The sequence below is a fragment of the Accipiter gentilis genome, chromosome 2 (assembly GCF_929443795.1).
Source record: "Accipiter gentilis chromosome 2, bAccGen1.1, whole genome shotgun sequence".
NCBI lineage: Eukaryota > Metazoa > Chordata > Aves > Accipitriformes > Accipitridae > Astur > Astur gentilis.
In genome coordinates, this window is record NC_064881.1 from 37,302,690 (window position 1) to 37,326,907 (window position 24,218).

A 24,218-nucleotide genomic window follows, 5' to 3' on the forward strand; every position below is an offset into this window, starting at 1 on the left:
ATGTTAAATTAATTAAATAATTAAAAGGACTTAAATATATGTATTTTTAGCAAAAAATAATAAGCAGTAACTGTAGCCAACCCAAAATACAGTTACTACTATCCATCTACAGTATCCCTGTAATAATGTCTGATCCTGATGTCAGTTACATTTTAGACATGCATTCGATCTGTTCTATTATAAACAAGCAGTTTTGCCTAGAAACGTATTTTGTGTGGTTGCTTTTTTAATAAAGATGAAAATGTTAAATACCAAAGATGGAAGTTAATGAATGTTCAGCTTCTAAAAACTGTTTTGTGCCTTTCAATATCTTCTTTTTAATTGCTTATATATGGTAGTTGAGGATTTGGGAATGTAATCAAGCATTCTGCATTTGTACTCCAAAAATGAAGAATGGGACAAAAATGTCAATGAAAGCTCCAGATGTTTTGATCAAAATCTTTACATCTGAAATATTATAAACACAAAAAAAGCCTTGATTCTTGCATGTATAAAATAGACCATCACATGCCAGTTCTTATTGTTTAACATACTTCAACATTTTTAAGAAATGTGAATTAGATAACCTAGAAATTCAACCTTGTCTTTACCTACCTATCCTAAATAAAAATCACCCAAGAAAGTATTTTAGCCTAGTGTGCCTTAGTCTTTTATCTTCTTCTAGACTTAAATGTTTGCCTATGACGAGAACATTCTCAATTCTTTATAATATTGTCAATGATGGTGAAAATAATGATTTTCTTTTTTTGTCCTTGCAATTTGTAATAGTACTCAGCCTGACTATGATTTATTATACAAAAAATTGGCTGACTAAAGTCATGGTTTCAAAAGACCACACCAGTATGCAATAACCACATTAGAATCATAGCTTCACTATGTAAAAAGTGCACAAAAATTTGACCTATAAAGCCTCTGATTAAGTAATCAATATTGAATGTTTGAGGAAAAAAGCTGTCAATGTTTAATATATTACAAAATAATAAACAGTAAGATTAAGCTCTTTTGTGCAATCTTCCATCCTAAAATTTTTCAGATATAAACCTGATCTGAGCTTTTTCAAATAGCTGTGACAAGTTAATACAGATAGAAAGAAACAAAATCATACAGAAAATTATGAATTACTGGAAATTAGGCCAAGTCCTACTGTCAGGGCCAAAACAGAGAACTGGTACTTCCTCTGACCTTTCAGTTTTCAGGAAAACATTTCTTTGGGAGAAGATGAGGCTGCAGGCACCCCTTTTCCCAGCTCCCAATAATGTGAATTATCCCCCAGGTCATATGGCAGAGGAACGGACATGTTCAAGGTCCTCTCTCCTTTCTCATAATGCATATGCACCTGGTTTTTAGCATGGTCTTTAATCACTAAAGCACCATGGGTCTAGTATGTAATTGTGTGCGTAAGACTGGGAATTAAGAGTTCTTGCTGCAATCATAATTAAGAATGTTTCTGTTGCTTTTAAATATCATGGTATGGAATTGCTCTGTGAGCAATCATAGGTTTTTCTGGTTGTCTTTTAAACAAAAGACAAAGAGTACATATGAATATTCTGAATACTGATCCTTTGTTACAAAAAAAGAAAGGCATATAAATCATAGGCAGTTCATGACAATATTTGGGATTGTTAGATATATCCCTCAGATGGAGATATTTTGAAGCCTGGATTCAAATATTTCCAAGGATTAAACAACAGACTATAATGAAACACAGCAATATATTTAGTGATCAATAAATTATTTCTTCTGGTAGGAACAAGGTTTTTACACTCAGTCATAAATGTGATCTCCCACTGCAGGGCTTTTTGTTACTCTGTAAACAATTGTTGTTTGCTACCAAAAATTAAAAATTAACTATAGTTGGTGAAGCTAAGAGAAATCATTAAACATCATCTCTGTCATAGTAATATTGCATCTGCATGTGTTAATTACATGCTGTTCTTAACATCCACCACAAAATGCCAAATAGCTTAGTGTATTAGCCTGGATAATCTTTGCATGTGTTCATAAAAGAATGAAGCCAATGATTTGGTTGACTTCCCACACTTATTAGAGAGGCTCAAGGTCATTTTAAATAATGATTTCAATGAAATGCAAGTCATGCCTAATGCACATGGGACTAGGTCATAAAAAATATTTCATGCATAAAGGTACCATTGCAAAAACATCAGCTCTATGCACTAAGTAGGTTTTTGAAAACTAGTCCTCTATGATCCTGAAAGCCTCTGCTCAGCTTTTACCTAACTCCAAAATCATCAGTTATTGACTTTCAGGGTCTGCAGACAGTCATATTTTCTAGTTTTACACATTCCCAGGAAAGCAAGTTTTGATAGACTGAGCAATTCATCAGCCAGTTCAGGCTGAAGCCTGACCAGACCCAGAACATCAAGTGTTCCTCAACAAAGATCTCCTATGGGGCTTGATAGAATGATGGAATCATAGAATCATTTAGGTTGAAAAGCCCTTCAAGATCATCAAGTCCAACCATCAACCATGCCCACTAAACCATGTCCTGAAGTATCCCGTCTACTCGCTTTATGAATACCTCCAGGGATGGTGACTCAACCACTTCCCTGGGCAGCCTATTCCAATATCTGACAACCCTCTCAGTAAAGAAATTTTTCCTAATATCTAACCTAAATCTCCCTTGCTGCAACTTGAGGCCGCATCTTGATGTACCAGAAATTTTCAGAGAATGCTTAAAGCAATCCCAAATGGTTGCCTTTCCAATATAATAGAGCCATGGCCTTAATTTTCTTTTTAATTCTGAATGGAGAATGTATTTATGCCCAGGTTTTATCTAAAAGGCTAGACTTTAGAACAAGTAAGACACATAACCCCTTTCTCTGCGTAGGCCATTTGAACATATCTACATCTATCAGGAGTATGTCTTAAGTTATGTCAAGTTATTCAGAATGGGTATAGAGATGGTACTCTATCCTCCGCTATTGAGATTCTACTACTCAGTGAAAATATCTATATTAATTGCAAGAACAAGAGTTTTTACTTAATAGGGTCTGAGTTGAGACCACCGTATCAGTTTCGCCCTCATGCTATCCAGGTTATTTATCTAATAATTTTCTTCATGGAAACAATCAAATATTACTGACACAAATTCTCTTAGAAGAGAAAAAGCTTTTCTATAGTCTTTGAATTATACTCTTTACAAGACCAATTCTACACATTGTAAAGCATGTCCCTTGAGCCCAGAGGGCCATCTGGAGTGTTGAAAGTTCTCCCTTCCTTTCCTCTGACCTACTTAGCTCCAAACAAGAGCAAAATGAGAATACTCATTCATTGCATTTCTCTTTTCCATATTCTAAGATTCCTTACTCCCCCTATAAAGCTATATGGCTAAATATGGCTCAAAGGAATTTAACAGAATAACCTGGTTTCTAAATTGATATTAAAAATGTAAAAGTTTAGAGAGAAAGATAGGTAATTTTTTAACAAACTTTTTTTACTTCATACCTAAAACATTAGATCAAAATATTGTAGGTATAAAGGGGGTTCAGGTTATCTTTTTTTTTTTTTTTTTTTTTCTTAAAAATAAATAAGAAAATGGAAAAATACACATATACTGAAGTGTAGTGTATACCACCTTTCATTATAACACCATCAGTTTCAATGGAGTTTCAAAAATACAACTGGCAGAATGGAGGAATCTCATTTCTCTAATAAACAGATTTTTTACATAGGTGAGACTGGTGGTCAGGAGGCAAAATTCAGCTCAAACTGTTTCTGCCAGCTCTATGTAATTGAAAGTTAATCAACTAGTATCATCTTTCTCACAGCTATATCAATGTTCTGTTTTTCTTCAGCTAAATCCTGCAAAAGTTGAAAGCATTGATTACATTGTAAAAATATACTATAATATATCACAGCAACATCTACAAACTTTCATCGACTCTGAACTGGAGAAAAAAGCAACGTAAGAACAAGTGAAAATTGCAAAGCTAAGGCGTTTTTATGGAGCCTACTCTGTGGCATCATATTCATAAGAAGTGTGGGGTTTGTCATCTTTGAACTAAGACCTTGTTCATCCAGGAAAGAAAATGGTCCAGTTAGTGACAGATATCCACTTCCCCTTTTATTATAAGATTTTTTTTTCCTTTTATTAAAATGGCAGTCCTTTCAAGCAAACACTCTCCCTTTAGTGAATGTTAAAATAGATAGCAGTGGAGGATTGCTAAGTAGATGATAAGTGGCATGAATAGACACAATTACTGCATCATTGATAAAGAAATTCTTTATCTTTCACTACCCACGAAAAAGACCTTCCAAAAGAAGGAAATCTTTCTCCTCTCATGCAAAAAACGTTCCGCACTGAATCCTCTCTAGAAAACAACATTCATATCTCATTTTAAAATGAGGAAGAAATTTTTTACTTCCATTGCACACAGTCTACAAGTTTGAACACATTTCCAAAAGATTGCTATGGCCAGTTTTCCAATTTGATGACACTGGAGTTTGGTGTTTATTGCTATTATGGTTTTGGTGGATAATGGAAATACTAAAATTCTTCAAATGTTTATAAAATTGGTTATTCTTTAGAGCTGACAATTATTTTTTTGTTTTTGTTTTGCTGGTACTCCACCATCCACTTTGCAGTAGAACTTGAAATATACAACAAAGAAAATCCATACTCTATTTAAAATAAATATATTCAAATTGGAAATGGATTTAACAGCTTTTTTGTCTTCAAATTATGAAAAAGAATTAACATGATAAAGAGGAGATTTTATTTAAATTTACAAAGTAAATGTTAATTTTATAATGTGAAATTTTTGTGTTTATTAATACCTGGATATGTGGGAGAGGTTTTGTGCTTAATCTTACAGAATATGTGAAAAGAATACCGGGGTTTTTATGAAGTGGCTATCAATTGCTGGTAAGAACTAACACCAAATCAGTAAAATAAAAATTCAATTTTTTCTTACAGTTTAAATCTGAAAATGCTTACACTCGAGATAGTGATAATATAACTAATGTCAGGAGACTGCTGAAATGAGTGGAGCTCTTCATATTCTTAAAAGTCTGAATAATTGGATCTCTGGTGCATTTCAAGGCTGAATTTTTCTAGAGACCACATGTCTAACAGGTTAAATGATGTAATGTTGTATATACAAAATATTTCACTTACGTTGTTTAAAAACCAGTAATAACAAAAAGAAACAAACATATATATGACTATATCTAGTGCTCCGTTTAAATAAATATATATGTTACATATCTCTATACTCTGCTGTAAATTTGCTAATTCAAGAATACAGGACGGCATAGAGGATGACATTACTATCAACCTCTATTTGCAGTATTAACTTGTAGCACTATTTATCCAATGTTATTAAAAACTTGAAACAATATTTATCCTGAGTTACTAAATATGTTCTTTTTATTAAATTTATCATTGAAAAGGGCTTTGTCCTAAAAGAGAAGTTTATTAAAATGGCTTCTTCTAATTTTGTACCTGTTTTTTCCATATGACAGAGCAAGAATAATAATAACAGCAACTATAATAAATGAAAAACTGCTCTTACCATGACAACTGGGCAGGGCTCTGTTCCATCCAGGTCTTCCATCATCTCCCATGATACATGTTAGTGTAGAATATCCTTGAAGGACATACCCTGCATCGCAGTAATATGTGACAGTGGACCCCAGTTTATAATCCATTCCAAGTCTTGTTCCATTCATTATATTTCCAGGATCAAAGCAAGACTCACGAAGCTTTGCTATAGAGGAAATAAATGTAAACATAATTCTGAATATAATCTAAAACATTACAAATATTTTCTGGAGTTGTCTCAAGGTCTTGAGTACCCTGTAGACAAATAATGCTCCTTTTATTTTTTATTAATTTTTTTTTTAAGAATCCTTCCATTTTAAATCAAATGTTCTCTCTCCATTTTAGAGACTGTACAAATTACTCTATAATGACCAAAACCATGTCTCCTATATTCTTCCTAGATAATATCTATAGAGCTTCATTATGAGAACTGTTTTTCCAGAGTTCGCTGTGACTAATGATGTAGTTACTTAGATTAAGTTAGATATATGGACTCTGTTCCAGTAGGTAAGACACATCCTAGTTTTAAAATCTGTGGTTGGAAAACTGGTAAGTGGATGTGTGCTGGTTTTGGCTGGGACGGAGTTAACTTTCTTCATAGTAGCTAGTGTGGGGCTGGTTTGGATTTGTGCTGAAAACAGTGTTGATAACACAGGCATGTTTTAGTTACTGCTGAGCAGTGCTTACCCAGAGCCAAGGCCTTTTCTGCTCCTCACCCCACCCTACCAGAAAGCAGGCTGTGGGTGCACAAGAAGTTGGGAGGGGACACAGCTGGGACAGCTGAGCCCAACTGACCACAGGGATATTCCAGACCACAGGACGTCATGCTCAGCATATAAAGCTGGGGGAAGAAGAAGGAAGGAGGGGACATTTGGAGTGACGGTGTTTGTCTTCTCAAGTCACCATTATGTGTGATGGAGCCCTGCTTTCCTGGAGATGGTTGAACACCTGCCTGCCAATAGGAAATAGTGAATCAATTCTTTATTTTCCTTTGCTCGCGTGCGTGGCTTTTGCTTTACCTATTGAACTGTGTTTCAACACACAAATTTTGTCACTTTTACTCTTCTGATTCTCTCCCCCATCAAACTGTGGGGGGGAGTGAGCGCGCAGCTGTATATTACTTAGTTGCCAGCTGGGATTAAACCATGACAGGAGGAAACAAATAGAAGTAGTTTGTTACAAACTAAAAAGTATGCAAACAAGAATTTCTTCAAAATAAATAAACTCCAAATAAGTATCTCTATCTGTCCATATGATACACTGATATATTTTCATACAGCTTTTTTTTCCTCACTGGAGGACAAAGCATGAATATATTCCTTAAATTTATCTCCTTTATTTGTTTTTTTATAGCTATTTGTTTCAAAATATTGAAATAAATCCAAATGCATGCATATCTTTGCTTCCCTCTTCCTTCTATAATGTGAATACCAGTGTGTTTAATATCTAAGACATAAGGAACTGCAGAAAAATAACCACTTGGCACGTCTAATTAACAACATTACTATGTAGAAGGGGAAAAAAGGTAAACATTTTGGAAAAATTTGCAATTTTTTTCCATTAAGGAAAAAACAGTAAACGTATTACGAAATGGTAGAAGCTGGAATGAAGCAGATGATGTTGTGCTATGCAGGATGGAGTTTGGAGTAATTTATTTTACCAAGCAGAAGACAGAAATTTCAGATTTTCTTCTTTACCATTTAAGGGTCTTGTGAAGATCAATAGGGAACACTTATTCATTTTCTGCTAGATCTGTGCCAACTTTCTAATACATCAAAAGATGTGACTTTTTACCAGGCATATTTGCACTATGGAACTTTCTGCTACAGGCAGGTACAGTTGCCAAAAGACTGTAAGAGCTTTGAAATTCCTGGAAAGCTATTTAAGAGCTTTAAATACAAAGACACTTTATCTGATTCTGGCAGTACCTAAACTAAAGTTTCTGAAAACTTACAGATAATAGGGAGAAAGTATTATATATTTGACTTTTATATAGTTTAGCCACATATCAGCTATTGGTCACTACTAGAGACAAGCTAATGAATGAAGTAGATTGTTAGTTTGATCCCCTAAGGCCATTTTCCTGTTGTAGTATTTCTGAGAGGAGAGAAAGAATTACATTGCAAAACCATAAACGTACATTTATATTTAAAGATGGAAACACAGAATAATTGTTTTGAAATTTCAACTTCACATCTTCCTAAAGAACATGAGGGTCTCCTAATGTGATTAACAATTTATTAGAATTTGCATATCTAATCTAGAGAGCATGCTTTTGATATTATAAACAGTACAATAACAAGTAATAGTTACATCACATAGTTAATTATTAAGAACAGGTATTTGATATCCACACTGATTCATTTAGTAGTTGTAGTGTGGTGCCTGTAACATCTGCCTCCTGCTCTGAATGGTGAGGCTTCAAAATACAGTGTGACATTACAAAAAGAAAGGCTAAATTTTTTGTAACATTCACATTCAAAAATTTGGGTGGAAAATCAAAAGTTAAAAGATATAATTTACTAGAAAGCCTGTAAGTTATCACATAGATATTAATAATTATTATGTAAGCCAACTACACTGTCACCTGAGAAGTCTGGCAGACTTTAGGGCAAACTGAAATTTTTTCAAGTCCAAATTCTCAAATTAAAAAAAAAAAAAAGTTAAAAAAAGAGATAAGAAAGGATCACTTAATTTAGGATTATAACTAACATTTTGACCATAGCAAGAAAACCTTTTTTCTTCTTACTGAACTGATTATATATTTGCATTGATATACAACTGATATTCTGAGACCACCATTCTTGAGTTTATGACAAGAAATCAACGTTTCATAACTCTAGCAGATCCTTGGATAAAGTAGATATTATTACTACATGAGAAATTAAAGAGAGATGAAGATAAAGTAACCTACTATGTCTGGTGCATAAATCAAAAACTGAGGAAAGACACAATCTGTCACAGCATGAATTTTCTCTAGGGAAAAATTACAGCCCTGTAATTTTCTTTTCCCCAAATGTACAGTTGTGACAGACTCCTGAAGTTGCTGACTAAACAGTAACAATGTCACTAGAGAAATACAGTTTCTTAATAACTATTCTGAAAAATACTGAAGCCTTAAATACTTAGCAGCTTCAAACTACTTTTGCAAATCTGAAGTAGCTGCTAAGTGAACTTGTAAAGAAAGTCAGTATACTACACTACAATATATGAAGAATGAAGTCAAACGTGGCAAAAGGATTCGTCAGGTCTAGCTGAGAACCAGTGAATAAAAGAACAACTAAGAAGACTGTATTAGCAAATTTATAAGAATAAAATAGAAATGCTCTCAGGAGACAGGAGGAAAAGTGCTTCACCATCAATGTCATATTGCTCCAACCGAAGAACTAAAGACACTGATGACCCCTGTAGCCCTTCCACTTTCTTTCTCAAGAATAGTAGTATCATTAAACTGAAAACACAGAAGGGCAGTGGCAGGTTTAGCAGAACATCAATGAAAATGCTGGAGAGTGTGTCTGCTACAATTTTAGGTGTATTGTTATGAAGACATTTTTCTGTAGTACTATTTTTTAAATTATTTTCTGTAATAATTAGGTATGGACTAAAAATAATTGTTTCATTAGACAGTTAAGATTAGAGTTACAGTATTCTTGGCTGTGCATACTAGGTGTAAATTCCTTTTGCCCATAATAAAATTTTACAACAAGCTTGAAGAAAAACAGCAATTACTTCTCTGATAATTTTGGCATACCACTGGATCAATTAAGGCTTGTGAAATACAGGCTGAAAACAGGTAGCGATATGTGCTGCTGCAATCTCAACTTCAACAAGGAAGACTCTGCTGGCTAACATATAGTAATGATGCCAAAACCCTCTAGAAAACTAGTAACTCAGCACATGGAAAACAACATTGAAAGCCAAGAGAAGCAGGTGCTTTGTCCAGAACTTGATGATTTACTACTCCATCTGTAAGTCTCAAAGAGAACAAAGCCATAAGCATAAGCCACAAAGCTTCTTAGAGAGAACATTAGACAGATCTAACCATAGCAAACATTTCATAATTATTCTCCAGAGCACTTATTAGAACTAATAAGCTGCTCCTCCATTATAAGAGACAAAGTAAGAGAGGGAGGAAAGGAAGAACAAAACCCAACCAGAAACATGATTGCAGACCAGACTTGACACATGGGTCAGGTCAGAGATTTGTACCTGAAAAATATAGCCTGTTAATGAAGTAAAACTTGAGTACTACTTCCACTTAAAATAGGATTAGTGTACATATAGGACACAACTGCAACTGCTACAATCTGTGTGAAAAAGGTAAGTTCATTGAATCACAACAATTCAGGTTGGAAGAGATGTAGCACAACCCCCATGCAAAGCAGGGCCAATGAGGGGCACAAAGCATTGAGATAACAACAGATCTGACCAAAGCATGTTAAAACAAATTTGTTATTAGCATTCATTATATTAGTTTAATAGTCGCTGGTCACAGTGTTGATTATTTGCTCTCAGAGTTGTTGCGCTTGTTCTCAGAGTTGTGTTATCTAACACTTTACTTACTGTGTTATGTTCCCTGTTGTGCTGTTTATCACCTCTGGGGACTGGGTTAATGTTATCATTTTGATGTACTGTGTAATGCTGGCTTATGATATGATAAAATTACTGGTCATGAGACTAATCTGGTATTTGTACTCAGCATTGCCGTCATCTCCGTACTTCGGGAATCATATCTTGAAAACTATTAATAATTAAACCCTTTATCTTTTCTCCTTGGAGAGCCAATCTGTGAGACAAGGGGAGACACCTTCCCCTGCTCATTCACCTTCCCTTTCTCCTTCATCCTCCTCTTCTCCTCCAGGCTAGTTACAATAGCTCCTGAGAATTTTGAACATCCTTGGGATTTTCAAACCACCATGTTCCTACTGCTATGTCTCCTGAATGTGTTTCTGGTCCTGTTTAAGGTTAAACAAATATTTAAGAATACCACACAGAGATCTGCCCCGAGGCTGGACAGTTATGAGTGGCAGAGTGCATAGGATAGTACGTCCAAGTACCTAGGACACTGGGTACCTCCAATGTTATGGAACTTCAAACTTTGTGGGTTTGCCAAAGCAACAAATGCATCAGTCCTTCCCTTGTATACTTTTGCATTTACTATTTGCTTTCAGAATAAATGCAGAAGAAAATAAATCCAGGGAGGTTAGGATGTATTGCCCCTATACCAGCAACTTCCGTATTTTCCCCCAGGCTGTCTTTACAGATTATTGGGTATTTTCATCATTTAATATCAAATATTTCTGTTTCTTCAGCCACACAGAGGCAGTTATGAAAGCTACTATTGATTATGAATTTTAGAAGTCTGTATCTTCTTGTTTACTGTGTTATGACCTCAGAGAGATCTGTCTGACACAGGTAGATAGCTCTACCATGGCCTATCATACAAAGGCCTAGCCAAAATATTTTTTCATTTTCACTATTGGTTTCCTAGATTCTAGCACATCATTTCATCTTACAAGATCTTAAATGCATACATGCCAACATGCCCTACTATGTAAAGGAAAAAAAAAATAATTATATTCTTGAAAAAAGTTGTATATATGCTGTGAAGTTTTGTTGCTGCAACATTTTTGAAACCTGTAAACTGCTGCCTGATTTTTTTTTCCTTTGGAATCATACATTTAACCTTATCATGTATCATCTAAATGAAATCGTATTAGAAGCTTTATCTTAAATTAGTACCCTTATAAGATTATATTTTGTATGTATAGCTAAATACACATTTATCATACTCTTAGGCAAACTGAAAACATCACCAGGCAGAGAACTATGAGAAATTCAAACACATTAAAATTTATGCTTATGCAGTGAATTTTTTTAATAGAAATGAAAAATAATTTTATTTACCTTTGTACTCTAGATGGAATCCAGTAAAACTAACAGATCCATCACTCCGAAAAGCCAGATGCATGTTATTTGAACTGCTTTCTATCCTCTCTGGCAGCTTGCTATCTTGAAAGCTCCCAATCAGTGGGCTATTACCGTCTGGCCCATCATAGATATAAAGAAAATCATAATTTGGTTCTATACTGAAGCTGTAGAAAAAAAAGAGAAATATTAGATAGAATATGCTTTGCCTAACATTTTCACTCTTAAAAGTTTACAATCACTGTTTTCATAAAAGGAAAAAAAAAAACCCTCCACTGTTAGAATAATGGTCTGTAGAAGTGTTTTATTAGAAAACAACAGAAATACTTTATTTATTGGTTCTCTGCTTAAAATGGTATTTTGCTACTGGCCACCAAAAAACCCAAACAAAAACCCATCTTAAATAGATAAAAATTAATAACAATATTTTTAAAGCTTTAGAGAAATAAACATAGATCTACTGGAACCCTTAGCAAAAATGCTTTATGATATAATGCAGTCAGCTGCAGAGTAGAGTGTACACAGCTTCCAGTCAGATTGAACACTTTCACACAGCCAGAGGATGATCTTCCAGTAACCCTAAGAAGCATTTTTTCCTATAAACAGTTTAAATGAAAAGGTGTAGTATTGAAACCTCACCTTTTCTTTTGAACTTAATTTTAGTTAATTTTAACAATTTAATTTAGTTAATTATGTAACTATACTTAATTAACTAATTAGTTAATTAGTTAAGGGCAGAGAGTTAACCAAATTTACTTACAAGACTGTCTCTGTACAAAAAAAGTTTAAAAAAAGATTGTTAGTAAAAGAATGAAAATCCAACCACTAGAATTATTTTGTCTCTACTTGACACTTCTGATTAAAATAAATGTAGGCATTGAAGAACTGATACAGTTTCTTTAGGGAAAATATTTTTAAACATTTGGATTATTTAAAAAATATTTTCTTACAAAAGAAATGCAACAGTCAAATGTCAACAGCTTCAATTTTTAAAGTGTCATAGTTTATCTTGAGTTTAAAATGTTTAGCTACAGTAAGTCGCACTCAAAGGCATATTTAACAGTACTCAGTGGAGTATCCAGAGTTTGGTTTATACAGGAAGGGGGTTTTTTTCACCCTGGAACAGTCTGTGTGTCATAAGTGAGGCAAGTCTTAGTAAGTATGCAATATACTTTGACCAAGACTAAGCTTGTCAGCTTCTGTCAAGAATCATAGCAATTGTCCAGATTTTAAAAACAACTTGGCAATATTTGGGATCTAGAAACTGTTCACATACTATATTGAGTCACGTTGTAACATATTGTTTGTACTCTAAGATGGAGATCTCTTACATCTAATTGTACAATATATAGAGCAGAATATTCTTAAATATTTTGACTTCATGATATTTCACCAAACAAAAGAAAAAAAGTACTACTGCACAGTAGAAAGTTGCTTAGCAACTTTTCAGCATTCTGCAATCACCAACAAAATATTCATATTGTTAATTATGTAAATATAATTGAGTGATTCATTTGCTTGGAAGGAATTCTTCAAAACACATACTATATCACTAAGCACTGACAATAGGCAACTGTATGACCTACATCACTAAACAAGTAATCACGTTATCACTGATCAGAACTATAAAGCCACTATTAGAGAATATCCAGCATAAGAAGGACTTAAATTTCATGGGACATTACAAGCACAATTTTAAACTTTTCTGTGACATCATCATAGGCCCCAGTTGGGATGCATATTTTTCACAAATAATATGTATATTAATTTACTTTATGGTTTACATACAATGCAGACAGCAGAAGTTCCTCTGTGGATTCTATTAATCTCAATTTAATCTTGCATTGTGATAAAGGAAAATGCTAAACCAATTCTATTTAATAACCAGAACAAAAGGAAGTATCCTGTTGAAATGTCCTGGAATGATATAGACTAATAAAATTAGATTTAAATACTACTTTTGAAATTTTGCTGAAATAGCAGGTAAGTATCTTATACAAAATATTATGAATCAATAGGCTTCATCATTAAAGCCCATCCTCCTGGCTTGGGGACAATTCAGTGAGTTACTCTATGCTGCCTTTTCAGGAAGACAATCTTGGTAAATTGAGCACCATCCACTTCCACGTTAGTTGGTATAAACTGAGAGTGCTTTTAATTGAACAGGAGCAATGAGCTCCCCAGCTTCACCTCTATGTGTATTGAATACTCTGATGAATTTGTTGTCACTGCTGACAAAGGTAACAATTAGTAATCACTTTGATAGTTATATTAAGTATACATATGTTACCCTACATAGCTCTGAACAACTGCCAATAATAAAGTTACATACCTGACTTTAAAAATTACAAGCAAGAAGCAGTTTACCTGATAAATGCTAATGATATAACATAATCATTATTAACAGTGATAGTCCAGTCACAATCTCTGCTGTGGGGATAAGGATGAGGGAAGTTTGGTGAAAGTATAAAACCTGATGAGCCAGTCAAGTTTCCTCCACAGGGAGCTGTGAATAAAAATAAATTGGAATTGAGGAAACAAGGTAAGAGAAAAAGAAGCAAGTGCCAGCAATCTGTTCACTGACATTTAATGTCCTCTAAAAGTTAAACAAGAAACAAGTGAAGTATTTACAAAGCTTTAATAGAAACAAAAAATGTATTCACATTCCTCCTTACACAAATACTAGTAATATTAAGTGAAGCACTTGTTTTTGAACTCTGTGTCCTTTTATTTGCTTGCATAACAGTGTAACAAAGCTTTTCTGAAAATACTGTGAACTTGCAAAATGCTCTGGCTGCAGACATAAAAAAAACTTGACTGGATAGGCTTTCCACTTTCTACTTCTTGTTAAAGGCATTCTAAAAGAAGCTTCTTAGGTTATGAAATACCATCTACTTGCACTGATAATGCAACTACCTGCATTTTCACCAGCCAGCACTGATTTGTAATTTGGATCAAGACTGATACAATATAAATGAAATTCAACAAAAACATTCTAGTAATTGCAGTTTTCAAACTCAGAGATAAATAGAGTATCTTCCAAGCACAGGCCAAATAAAACAAACACATTTCTCTGTGTGATTTTGGCGCTCCTAAATGTGTGTTTGTGGTCCAGAAATGTAAATACTTAATTAAAAGAATGAAAATATCACTACCCTCATGAAGTTTTGTACTTCAGCATTCTTTAACTGAGACTTCACATAAGAACAAGAGAATAAGCATATTTTCTAAAGACTTTTTTTGAAAGAACTTAAATTTTATTAAATTTAGGATATTCTGGATAAGATTTATAAAGTCTTATCATTTTGCAAAATTTAATTCTGCAAAGTGATCCTCTGCAGTACCAAAGAAAGAAGTTTACTTAGTTTTTTTACTTAGTTTTATAATAAGGATAATAATGGCTATTTCTTTTCCTCACAAGATTAAAAATTGGTTTTGTTTCTAACCAGAAGCATCTTTTATTTAATGTTATTTATTACAATTCTGAAACAAAGTAAGATGAAATTATCACAAAAAATATGCTTCCTTTAACTGTAAAAGAAGACATTGTAACTTTCTATCTTGCTGAACTAAAAGTTTGTGCAAAAAGAGGAACTGCGAGGTTGTATGGAATGTAAAGGCTGCTCATCACCTGGAACTAGTGTTCTTCCGTATAATCCTATATATTCATGCTCTTGAAGTACTTTAATGGTTCAGGCTGCACTATTTGCATATCTTAAGAATGAAAATGTAAAGAGTGCCAACAAGGACGTTAAGGTTATTCACTGTAACCAAGCTTCACTGAAATGACCCCTAGATTATATCAGTCTGATGATATTTTATGAGGCACCCTGAGCCTATATACGATGATACAAAGATGTTAACTCAAACTTTTCTGTTCTTGTTCCAGACTACTTTCTGCCAATGTCTGCATCCATACTTTCCTAATGTGGTCTTGATTTACTTTAGTTCTCTGTTAAGTTATTAGAATATCTGCATATTAGTAGCTTCTTTCTTATCTACTTACTGTCATTTGCACACACTAGCAGTTACTGTTTCTGGTTACAGTGAGACTGGTTCTTTCATTTAATCCTTCCCAAGGTCTAGCTGATAATCAGAAAGACTCTCCAGGGAATAAATGGAAAGTACATGAAGTTGGACAGTCAAAATGTATTTTATTTCAAGCTATACAATTAACATCAGTACAAAAACCCCATTAATCTTCAACTTTGTAAAATATCTCCCAGGTAGAATTTTCCTCCGATACAGCAGTTTCAGATTATTTTACTTTTTAATTCATTAGAGAGTAAGTTGAGAAAGCCAATGAAAGACAAAAAATGTTATTAGGTGATGTTTCCAGTTTACTATATTCTCTAAAGTTATTTCTTTTTCTGTGTGCTTGAATTAAATTTTTGTGTGATTCAGAATCCATAATTTTCTGAATTTAATCTGTGCAACGTTATTATGAAGTGTCATAACTTTGTTTTTAACTGAGGGCAGACCAGCTTTGAAAACAAAGTTTAAAGAACACCTATCTTTTATAGTATTAGACACAAGACCTAAGACTGAACAAATACAATAGCCCATCTAGAAAGAAACTCAAATGTCAATACACTATGAAAAATGTATTTCTGATGTATTACACAGTGAAAACTAGATGCAGGTTATGTCAACCTGTCTTTATAAACCTCTGTGTAGACACAGTAGTAAGCAAGCACTGTGCCAGACTGTCTGTATGATGATCTTAGTATTCATTGTTTCTATGGAAGCAAGTACAGGTTGGGTTTTTTTTAATCTAAAATGTATTTAATTTTTCTGGAGGGCAACAAAGTACTACTCCAGAACTTTCTGGCTTTTATGTATTTATTTATTCACTGAATTACATCTTAACAAAAGAAAGAGAATGTATGGTTTCATTAGTTTTTTGGGGTTTTTTTGTTGTTTTTTTTAAATAAGAGATATTAAATATAGAATTATAGAATTGTTTGGGTTGGAAGGTAGCTCTAAAGGTCATCTAGTCCTACCACCCTGCAATGAGCAGGGACATCTTCAACTAGATCAGGTTGCTCAGAGCCCCATCCAACTTGACGTTGAATGTTTCCAGGGATGGGGCATCTACAACCTCTATGGGCAACCTGTTCCAGTGCTTCACCACCCTCATCATAAAAAATTTCTTCCTTGTATCTAGTCTGAAGATACATTTAAATAATCGTAATATGAATTGAAATATGAAATAACTGCTGAAATTTTCCTTTGCATTAGTGTCATATAGATCCTATTCTGAGGAAAGCACCACTGGAATTCACTGTTTACAAAAAACTTTTCCATAGATATAAAAATGGAAACCAAGACTTTGGTTAAAACAAAGCAATAGAAACAGACAAAACCAAGCCGCAATTAAAAAAAAAAAGAACCAAAAAAACAACAACCTATGAATTTCTGAAGAAAGTCTGAAACTTCTGGGAGACAGTCCTTACTTCACCTAAATGTACAGTAAACCTGAATCCTAAAATGACATTTTCCATGCCAGTAGTTTTAATGGTATCCTTGAGCAAACTAAGTGAATACCATCATTTAAGATTCTGGTATCTAAACAAGATTGGATCTGTGAAGCCTTTGGAATGGAAAAGACTTAGTTATTTTGGGCACCACAGGCATAAGCCAAAGGACTGCCTTTTGGCAGAGACGTATTCTCAAATTTATAGTTTGTCAGAATATCTTCAGTATAGAAGAATCTCTAATTTTCATCATTCATTCAAAAAGTTGAATCAATATTTAGCTGTTTGTAATTTTCCCATTGTTATTACCTTTAAAATCAAGACGTTCTTAAAACTGTGTTACAGGCAAGACTGAAGGAATCTAAACAACCAAGGCAGTCCCACAGGTAAGAACAATTAACAAGTACATTTACCTAGTTTTGAGCATTAATAATTGGAAGGTTCAAGAAGACACTTTGGAGTAAAAAGAACTAATAAAGTTAAGTCTAGAACATGCTACAACAATACACCTCAGGAATTATCCCTGCCTCTTATTCTTCCATCAAAGTGATTATTTTTTCTAAGACTTTGATAAACCATGATCATGTTAAAATTACGTGTAGAGTAAGCCTTGTACAATTTTGATTTACAGGCATGGAAACAACATAAGTGAATATATTTGGAAAAAAACCTGATGACCTTCAGAGTGTACTGAACCACAACAGACAATTCTGAAATCTTTGGGCTTCAAGCCAAGATTTGCACACCCTACTTTAGTCTATTAGCAGCTCATATTCCTCAAAAATGTATCATTATAGGAAATCAATACAAAATAACTTCATGCCTGATATTTAGCCAATAAATCATCATAATAAGCATTCTTGCTACTCGATGTACAGTAGGCGTTTGTGCATAAAGTGTGGAAATTACAAGTATTATGTAAATGGATGCATGCAGTTAAGAAAACAAGTGCATGTGTATTTACAGTGTACTAAGAACAGAATGACAGGTGAGTGTCTACATTTAAACTATTTAATAATATCATCAACTCAGTATTGATAATGATTAAAACTGCTAGCACTGAATAGTGTAATTATTTTTCAGTCGAAAAAATATTTTTAAACCAGCAATATCAAATAAGACCAGTATGTTATAATACATTCATAAGGCCTGTTCCTAGACCTCTATAATTTCTTTTACTTTTTCCCTTAAACACCTACAGATATTCAATTATCATTATTATTAGATACATATTTAGGCATATAAAAATAATAAGAGATGAGCAATAAAATATTTCTCTTCTGCAGTCTTCCAGCAAATAGTGTAAACAGTTCTTGTCCTAAAGGCCATACACTCACACTACACAGGAGGGCATAGTAAGGAGAGTAAGACCAGAGAAAATAACACTTTGATGTGTTAAGTAGAATAGCCACAGACACCAGGTCAGCACTGAAACATGTTTGCAAATGTATGTCTGCAGACAGGCATGGTGTGTGTGGGTGTGGGTGTGTGCATAGGTAAATAGGATGCAGATTTTATTTTGTAACAACTAAGGTCAAGTTAAGTTTCTTGAAGACAAGAGACCATCTGAAAGCTGTACAAGTGCTCCTAGCAGTTGTCTCTGGCTAGTTCCTCACTGCAGTGTTTGCCCCATACCAGACTAACAGGGATAGCCAAGCAGGAAGAATGCCTTTCTGGAGCTGATGTTCTCATAGTTGCAGAGCCCACTCTACACCACTCTGGGCCCAAGGGCTCTTGTCTGATTATTTTAGGTGCCCTTCTTTTACCCCCCTCCTTTCAGACACTCCTTTCAGGAAGTTCTGTTTTGGACAGGACAGTAAGCACAGTATCTCATAATGATGTGACTCAATACTGCTGCAACTGGCCTATCCAATATTCTTCCACTTGCCCTTCCTTGGAGTGGCCCATTTTCTTTCTTTTCTGCACCATCAAACTTGCAGATCCTATTTAACAGGTTACGTGTCAGAACCCTTAGGGAATTTCAGGTCAGCAGCTGCTGTCCTCTGAGACAAAATCTTTCATCATTCTACATCATGTTATCACATTTGACTGCATTAAAGAACATACTGGAAATAAGCAACATTACATTATTTACCAAACTAGCCAGATGGGTAACGTCATGATTATTTATCACTCTACCTCTACATCAGGTTTTAGAAGTTGTAGCTTAGATATTTTCTAGATCAATAATGATAATGATTAGGATTGCCTCAGAAAAGATTGCTGGAAGGCTACAATCTACCAGAGATTTTTTAAAATTTATTACTTTTCATCATGATTCAGTTACCCCCATTAAATGCTTTCAAAATCCATTTAACACGAGCTACGTTAATCAGAATAGCATTAGAGACTGAGATAATATTTAAAAAAACAAACTGTATGTAACAATTTTTACTAATGAAAAGTTGTTCTTTCTAAAATAAGACTGCCAGAGAAATTAGTCTACCATCTTCTCATTCTTTCCTGTTGCAGCCTACTTTAGCCCTTGCATAATTTTACCTGATCTATAAACTTACTGGGTCATCTGCCTGGTATGTTGTACGTATGGGCATATGAACTTTAACCAAATCCTCCACACTTATCACCATTTTTCAAGTTTAAAACAAAGCTAATAGCGTCATTGACAGTGACTTTCTTGCTCTCTCTGTCACAGTTCATCAAATTATAAATGACACAGCCTTGAGAGGGAAAGGATGAGAACTATTATACTAAGAACTAAAGAGGAAAGATTTTGGTAATCCCTATCAGAGCTTTATACAGAGTAATTTATCAGATGTGCAGTACTTGTATGCATTTGTTCTTCGAAGAAAGTACCTAGAGCAGTGTGATACATTACACCAGAATTTCAAAATTTAGAAAAGCATTATTTGATTTCTTCTGCATACCTATACAGACTGGTGGGCTGGGCTGCCAGAAGTACCGATTTTCTACCTGAATGCAGGTTATTCTCTCATCTCCTTGCAGTTCATAGCCAGGGTCACACTGAAAAATGACAGTGTCTCCAGGTTCTCTTCCATCCCCGTTTCTAGTTCCATTCATGGGGACACCAGGATCACGGCAGGCAGTAGCTACAGAACCTAGCAGAAAAGGGAAAAAGTAAAATGCATTTTTTAAAAAAGTCAACTTTTCAATCCATTTTTGCCCCGTTACATTTTTCTAATCAGAAAGCTCTGCAAATCCAAAATTTTCCTATTCAATTCTAAAATTTTGAAAAATCATGTAACAATCTGCTGCTTTTATACTATTAATTTTTGTCACCTTCTTTAATTATCGAAAGTGTCTAACTTTTCATTTAATCTTTTTTTTGAAAAAATTCTGTTGAACATTGCAGTATGTAAAAAGGAAAGTAGAAGATTTCTTAGTATGCTGGACACAGCACTTCGAACTTAGAGGAATTTTTAATATGAATAACGGAAAGAATAGATTAAGAACCTCACGTTGTCCAATAAGCTATGCTTGTACACATTTTCAATCCTCCACAATTCTATAGTTCTTAAACGTATGTATGGTATAACATTTAGTAGCAAATTTGGAAGTGAATTTCATTGATCACTCATATCTATACCCTTGCACATATCTACCATGCTAGGCTTTTGTAATAATATTAAAAAAATCACTTACACAAAAAATATGGACTTAGTCTGAGAGAATATAGAGCTACACATAATGCGTAAGTACAGATTATTACTAAGACTGCACACACAAACACAATGACTACAAGTATGAGAGATTTATAGATATTTTACTTAGGTTTAACATATCATGATCAAAACATTATTTAATATATTATGCACCAAAATAAGTAAGCTTATGTGAAAAGTAAGCATATCAACTGTTTATTTAAGTAAATATGATTTCCTACTTACATTACAGAACTGCAACGTGTTATATGTATTACAAATAAATAACAAATGTCAGAGTTGCCTGTGGAACTAGTCCCACTGAGCTAAGCAATCTGTGTAACATAAACACAAAGTGGCAGTAGTAAGATTTAATTCAGATGCCCTCTTTCTGGGGAGCTAACACCAGAAGACAGCAATGTATTCATCTGAAATGTGTGTGTTTTATATATTTACTATGTTTTTGAAGAAGAAATCTTGGTCTAACTAGGTTATTTCTCTAAAAGCCCAAGAATCTTGCCTTCTAAGACACACTTAATATAAAATAAAAGACTTAGCTCTATAAAGTTATGGGGCTTTTTATGGGGTTGTTTTTCCACATTAAGAAGTTCGGGGGGGGGGGGAAGGGAACCACACAGACACACCCCCCCCCCCCCCCCCCCCCCCCCCCCAAAGCACTATGACCAGAAGTTAGGGAAATTTCTCCTTGTTATTCCTTGAAGATTAAACAAATATTTCTTTAACATATTAACTACTGCATAATAAATGAAAGGTTTTTTTTTTTCATATGATCATGCAAGATTTTAAAATGTCTGTGTCAGACACAATGATCAGGACTCCTGTTTTTATCTTAAAATAAACTGTTGGGTTTTAATTTGGAAAAAAATATACTAACATATGCAACTACTAAATTTCACTGCACCACACTAGCAGATCTTGCAAATGTTGCATGCAAGAGAATAAGATACTGGAGCTAGATCACACTGGAGTGAAATCTCATCAAATATGAAAAGGTTCATAATGTTAACCTAGGTCAGAAGTAAAAAAGAAATCCTTAAGGTAAACTTAGACTGAAGCAAGTAGCAGTCACATATTAATCTGCATTCCTCCCTTCTAAGAACACAAAACATGCTACATATTTTGATTAGTGTTGGCCAGTCAGAGCAGTCCATATAGGAGAGAAACTGTGTTCTGCCCACTGAAATACTACCTGCCTCAAATCTTGCCATAAACAAGAGTAACACTCCTATGCCTTATTTAAAACATCCTGAAAGCAATTCTAGAAGAATGGAGGCTCATACTTACACAGAATTTGTAATCAGTCTTGAAGAGCTCAAGAGAGAAAGTTGTTGCTATAAAATTTGTTATTAGCTGTACATCATATTGTTCTTACTAGATTGTATCATTCTGCAAAAGAATTGTATATGGCTGAAAAAGAAGATAAAGGGACACCCAGATCTATTTGAAGTTCCTGATACAAACTATTTGGGTTTTTTTAAACACTTAGTAATAATTAACAAATTAAATTTATGAGATATATATGCTAAACTGATAACCTTTTCCTTATTTGCCATGTATAATGGCCTTCTTGCATACTTGCATGTTCTTCCAACCTACTTCTTGCTCTTTTGACTCTGTAGCCAAATCGGTGAAACATGGATTGGGTAAGTGGATTATGAAATGAGCGGAAAACAGGCTGGTCTGCCAGACTCAAAGAGTGCCCATGATCCAAAACCCAGGCAGCAGCTGATTATCAGCAGTGCCCCTCAGGGGCAGGTCTCGACTTCAACATTGTTCAACACCTTCATTAAAGATGGGGACAATGGGACACACTAAACTCTTGGAAAGTTTACAGACACTGAAGGATCAGTCGATATGCTCTAGTGTAACAATGGTATTTAGGGCGACCTCAGTAGGCTGGAGAAAACGCCTGAAAGAAACTTCATGAAGTTCAAAAAATGAAATGCAAAATCCCGTATCTGGGACAAATCAGACCCAAGAACCAATTTGCTGGAAAGCAGCTTTGCAGAAAAAGAATAAACTCTTCTTGAAAGTATCCAGCAAAAGCAGAAACAAAGCATTCAGAAGTTGCAACAAGCAAAAATCCAACTGCAAAAAAGAAAAAAAATGGTTCACTACAAGGGTGGTGAAACACCAGAAAAATATTTCCAGGGGCGTTGTGTTATCTCCAGCCTTGGAGATATTCAAAGCCCTAAACAGCCTGATCTCTTTGACTCTTTTGTGACCAGGGAGATGGACTAGAGGTCTTCAGAGTTCCTTTCCAACACAAACTATTCTATGACTGTTTTTTTAACTTTGCAAATTCATATTAAATACACACAGACTTCCTTTAAAAATAAAAGGACTGCTTTAAGACTGATTTTTGCATTATACCGCTAGAATGCAAAAGACAGGTTCTCAGCTCCCACAGTGGAAGTAGATAAATTGCTATTAAGTCTAGATTTTAGGCTTTTAAGTACTTAATCTCTAAAAGTCTAATTCTCATTCTTCAGCGTTTTTCTGTCAATTTGCAAGGCTCTATTAAGAGTATCAGTTCTAGCTGAAGGATTTATGAAACAGTCAAGGTAAGCTACTATTTTCGAACCAACCATGAAATGTCATACAGAAATCCTCAATAGGCTGATAAAAAATAAATTAATGTATACTTAATGAATAAAATGTAAGAAAGGGAAAGAACCTAACATGCCATTAAAAGCACTAGGATTCATGAAATGATATCTTCATTTTTACTTTCTCATAAATCAGTAAATATTTTGTTCTGACTTCTCTAAAATCTCTGGGAAATTTTGCTTCTATGTTCTCTGTTAAAATGCTACTTTAAAGAGGCATTTTAAGAAAGAGAGAAAAAAACCTCCATAATATTACTAATACATGATTTGTGATTTATTTATTCATGTACATGTGTGACATTATCTTCAATATCATCATCAGGATAATAAACCAGTGATGATTTCTCAGTGCAAGTACGCTGTAGAGCTACAAAACTACTCACTCAGAATAGTTAGCATAATTTGTCCCATAATCTTTTAGAATGTGATTAGGTAAAAATAGGTAAAAAATCTTGGATAGGTATGCATACTGGACAAGTCAAACATAGGTAAGTTTTTGACACATCTCTTGCTCTACATTTTTAATTTATATCTATATAAAAATCTCCAATATTTTGTTGCTGTTGTTGAGAGCAAGCATTCCAGTCAGTTTTGTATCTCTCACCTCCATTTCACAATATACAGATATGTCTACAGAGCATTTCAACAAATGCAACTAACAGATTTAGATACAAAAGTTCAGCTGCCATTTTAATTTCATTGTCACTTTAAATGGTGGTAGAGGTTTATATATTTATTTATTTATTTTTCTTACCTGTTCCCATATTTTGTTGTGGAAATAACTGAACATTACAGAATTCCTAAAAAAAGACCATTCTCATCTTCTGGTTTTTTTTCAATTCATTTTTGAAAGAATACACTAGGAGAAGGTATCCAAACACAGTTCCACACTTACAGTGAGATTAAAGTAAATAAATGATGCCTGAAAACCATGTTGCTTTGTAAACATGTGTCTAAATTCAAATTCCTTAATTAGGAGTGAGATCCATTTAACTTAATT

General features: G+C 34.1%; 1 protein-coding gene across 3 annotated transcripts in view; it reads right to left on the reverse strand.

Moving 5' to 3' along the window:
- CSMD3 (CUB and Sushi multiple domains 3) overlaps positions 1 to 24,218 on the reverse strand; it is a 767,893-nt gene that overhangs the window by 207,467 nt on the left and 536,208 nt on the right. For all 3 annotated transcript variants that reach the window (XM_049824473.1, XM_049824463.1, XM_049824457.1), the window contains 4 exons: positions 19,854 to 20,045; positions 13,859 to 13,997; positions 11,471 to 11,658; positions 5,535 to 5,729 (listed from right to left, as the gene is read on the reverse strand). In XM_049824473.1, coding sequence (XP_049680430.1) covers positions 5,535 to 5,729; positions 11,471 to 11,658; positions 13,859 to 13,997; positions 19,854 to 20,045 — 714 coding nt within the window. The remainder of the gene's footprint in view (positions 1 to 5,534; positions 5,730 to 11,470; positions 11,659 to 13,858; positions 13,998 to 19,853; positions 20,046 to 24,218) is intronic.